At 43.7% G+C, this 4,355-nt stretch overlaps 1 protein-coding gene across 1 annotated transcript in view; it reads left to right on the top strand.

The window, feature by feature from the left end:
- The window catches only part of ANO10 (anoctamin 10), a 114,483-nt gene that overhangs the window by 36,683 nt on the left and 73,445 nt on the right, over positions 1-4,355 (top strand). The window contains exon 6 of the mRNA XM_006765103.2: positions 2,252-2,821. Coding sequence (XP_006765166.1) covers positions 2,252-2,821 — 570 coding nt within the window. The remainder of the gene's footprint in view (positions 1-2,251; positions 2,822-4,355) is intronic.

Raw genomic sequence — 4,355 nt, 5'->3', positions numbered from 1 at the left:
TTCAATTTGTAACAATGAAAATACATCCTGCATATCAGATATTTACGTTACGATTCATAACAGTAGCAACATTACAGTTATGAAGTAGCAACGAAAATAATTCGATGGTTGGGTGTCACCACAACATGAGGAACTGTATTAAAGGGTCGCGGCATTAGGAAGGTTGAGAACCACTGCTTTAGAGCTAACCATTTGGAGTTAGTCAAGTTGTGCTCATTCTTTGGTGCCCACGGGTGGGCCTACTATCTTTTGAGGTAGGTTTATAAGTATCATGGTGTCTATTACGGTTGTCTCTCCATTTTCTCTGAATACAGTGATAAAAATAACCGTGAATTTATTTGGTGTGTGTTGAACATACTTTGTATAAATAAACTTATATCAATACAGATGTCTGAATTTTGGGGTTTAGATATTTTTAAAAAAACATATTTTATTGATTTTTTACAGAGAGGAAGAGAGAGAGATAGAGAGTTATAAACATCAATGATAGAGAAACATCAATCAGCTGCCTCCTGCAAACCCTTACTGGGGATGTGCCCGCAACCAAGGTACATGCCCTTGACCGGAATCCAACCTGGGACCCTTCAGTCCGCAGGCTGACGCTCTATCCACCGAGCTAAACCGGCCAGGGCAAGATTTTTTTTAAGTATAAGAATTATATTTAAGCTGGTAGGTTTCACCATAAGTATTACTATCAGTTTTTCCATAAAGGATATTTCTCTTTTGATTTTATTTAAGGGAATCACTCTAAAATGATTTTCTTTTTGGTTTCCATTCTGAAAACAACTATTACAATATTATAACTGAACAAAAATTGTTTTTAAGATTACATTTGAAATTGTATTCTGAATAAATTTTTTGTAGCCTTTAAAAGGAATAGTTTTATTTTTAATAGTTCCAGGTGACACAGTAGTCATTTTATGTTACACTATAATATTTTTAAAATTTTGACATTTAGGTGGTGATAAATTTAAATATTGCTTCTAGGACTTGGTAGTGAAGTATTTATTAGCTAATTTTTAGAAAGTTTGGGGAGAAAAGGAGTTGATGGTGAAGACTGAGCATGGCTGTGGTGGTGGGTCTGAGGCTTCTGGGGGTGCTGGGACTGGTGACTGTAGCTGGGGCACAGGCAGATAATGAACTTCCCCTTGAGATCAAAAGAGGACAGTCATTTGATTTGGAGCCCAGGACCATGAACACCTTTTTTTTTTTTTACATTGCTTAGATATTCTTCAACCTGATTCAGATTTGAGGCAACCTCACATACCCACTGTTTATAAATTTTGGCATTTAGATGGCGATCGATGCCACCTGGGTTAGTGAGAAAAAAATAAGGATAGGAAACAATAGCTTATCTCAGTTTATTCTAACCCGCAACCATAGACTGATCTGACACATTACCTTAAGAAAATTACATTTTATGTGTAATTAAGCAAGAAATAACTTCAACTGCTGCACCTCCCCCACCCCTGGCATCCCACCCTGGTCCCGGGGCAGGGTGCTTGGACAGTCCACACACTCACCCATGTGGATGCGGCCGACAAAGGACGCAGTGTTTGTGGCCTCTCTTGGATTAGATAGCTTGTGTCAAGTTCACGGAATATTAACAGTGATATTGCTTGGACCTTCTTCTTCCTGGTGCTTATATGAAGGTGTAGATAACGTTCTGGAAGTCAGTGTGTAGAATGTCGTTTTGTATTTTTGATTGATTTTTCTTTAATGTAGTGAAAGACTTACCATGACACATTGATGAAAATTTATATCTTCAGGTAGGGGGAACAAGATACAATGGATGGGGAGTCATCTTTGGAAAGAACATCTGTAACTACAATTTTAAAGTAGGAGAGAAGTGGAGCGAATAAATTAAAAGTGGAGTGCGAGTTAAAATATGTTATTGGCCAAAACTGAATTTAAAGGAGGACCTTGGAGATTTGGGACAGACCTCTCCGTGATTTTTTTCCTTTGGGAAGAAGGCATCCATCAAACGAGGAAATACAGAGGAAATAGATGCAGGGTGCCTGGCAGAGCCTGGGCCCTCAGCTGGGGGAAGTGTCAGGCATACAATACCGATAAATGGGGTGTTTGTACTGCGCGGAGGATGGGTTTAGCATCACACACTGATTGGGAAATTAAGGTATTAAGTGATCCCCACTTAGCTAAAGAAATGCATCAGCTTAGTTGAAATGGTAAGAAAAGAAAGTCTTTGGTAGCCTGTAATTAAGGTCTTTTTTTTTTTCCCCATTTTTTACAGACGGTATCCGTGGCTACTTTGGGGAAACGATTGCCCTTTACTTTGGATTTTTGGAGTATTTTACTTTTGCCTTAATCCCCATGGCGGTCATTGGGCTGCCTTACTACTTGTTCGTGTGGGAAGACTATGACAAATACGTGATCTTCGCCTCCTTCAACCTGATCTGGTCCACAGTGATCCTGGAGGTGTGGAAGCGTAGCTGTGCCAACATGACCTACAGGTGGGGCACCCTGGTCATGAAGAGGCAGTTTGAGGAGCCCCGGCCAGGATTTCACGGGGTCCTGGGCATCAACTCCATCACGGGCAGGGAGGAGCCGCTCTACCCCAGCTACAAGCGGCAGCTGCGCATTTACCTGGTCTCTCTTCCCTTCGTGTGCCTCTGTCTCTACTTCTCTCTGTACATCATGATGATTTACTTCGACCTGGAGGCCTGGGCCTTGGATGTCCACGAGAACAGCGGGTCCGAGTGGACCAGTATCCTGTTGTACGTGCCCAGCATCATCTATGCCATCGTGATTGAGATCCTGAACCGCCTCTATCGATACGCTGCAGAGTTTTTAACTTCGTGGGGTAAGGCTTGATGCTTCGTTTCTATCTCCTGCGTCAGTAAGAAATGTTGCTTCCACCATAGGGTTCAGGTAACTGCTACCTCGCAACACAGGTGGCTGCTGCTCTGGGCTCCTTGTAGAGTCGTGAGGAGAAGTCCTGGGCTCTGGAGCTCTGGTGGCCTCCAGATCACGGTCATTACAGCTCTCATTCATTGAGTGCTAGTTACTCCATTCCAGATACCTGCAAAGCACTTTACACATGCCTCATTCTCACCTCCTCAGGACACGTGAAAAACACGTTTCACCGTTTTATGGATAAAGATACTGAGACTCCACAGGGTTCAGGCAGCAGATGGAAGAGCCAGACCGATCCCCACCTCTCTGTTCTAAACCTGTGCTGCTAGTACTATGCTGCTGGGTTTCATGCTAAGGGGAAAGTAGATTGGATTATCTTCCTGAAACTCCGGACGAATGAACTTTGTCTAAGTATCTGAAAACCAGTTGTCTAGTTGTGCCGGGCACTGAGGGCTGCCATTGAACTCAGTGAGGTGCTCATGTGTGTCTGCAGTGAAAGAGGAACCTGCTTACGGTTTAAAAACAGCCTCGATAGGCCATTCAGTCTTTCATTTACTTACTCACTCAAACACACAAACGTTATTATTCCCTAGGAAGAATCGAGGCCTTAACCACAAAGATATTTTAAATTATTTTTGATAGTCATTTCACAGCAACTGCTACCATTTGGTGAGTGCCCTTTGCCGATCCTGGGCTAAGGTTGTGTCTTCTGTCTAATCCTGACAGAGACCCTGGGAGGAGGGTGGTGTCAGCTCTGTTTTGTAGACGAGGAGGCTGAGTGCCGCAGGTTGCGTGACTTGCCCACGTCGGACAGTGGCTGAGTGGCTGGGTTGGGTTTCCAATCCAGTCAGCCTAACACTGCCTCTCTGTGCATGGTGGCACTTCTCAGCAGCCCTCCTTTTGTTCTTCTGTCCTGCGATTCCAGGCCCTGCACTGTGTCTCCTCTTCTGCTGAGGATGGAAATCTGAGTTTCCCTTTAAGCTAAGCCTTTCAAACCACACACTGGAAAACACTTTCTTTATTGCCCTTCTCTTTAGGCAGGAGCGAGGAACCTTTTTTCTGCCAAGGGCCATTTGGATATTTATAACATCATTTGAGGGTCATACAAAATTATCAACTTAAAAATTAGCCTGGCCCTAGCTGGTTTGGCTCAATGGGTAGAGCGTCAGCCTGCAGACTGAAGGGTCCCAGGTTCGATTCTGGTCAAGGGCACATGCCAGAGTTGTGAGCTCGATCCCCAGTAGGGGGCACGCAGGAGGCAGCTGATCAATGATTCTCTCTCATCATCGATATTTCCATCTCTCTCTCCCTCTCCCTTCCTCTCCGAAATAAAAAATAATATATTAAAAAAAATTAGTCTGCTGTATTTACTCAAACATTTAATTAGCTCACCTCTAATTTCTTGGCAGGGCCAGACCAAATGATTTCGAGGGCTGTATACGGCCCGTGGTCCAGATGTTCCCCACCCCTGCCTTCCAGGT

This window comes from Myotis davidii, unplaced genomic scaffold, assembly GCF_000327345.1.
Source record: "Myotis davidii unplaced genomic scaffold, ASM32734v1 scaffold81, whole genome shotgun sequence".
Lineage (NCBI taxonomy): Eukaryota > Metazoa > Chordata > Mammalia > Chiroptera > Vespertilionidae > Myotis > Myotis davidii.
Note: the sequence above shows the minus strand (reverse complement) of the source record. Positions and strands in the feature narration are given on the sequence as shown.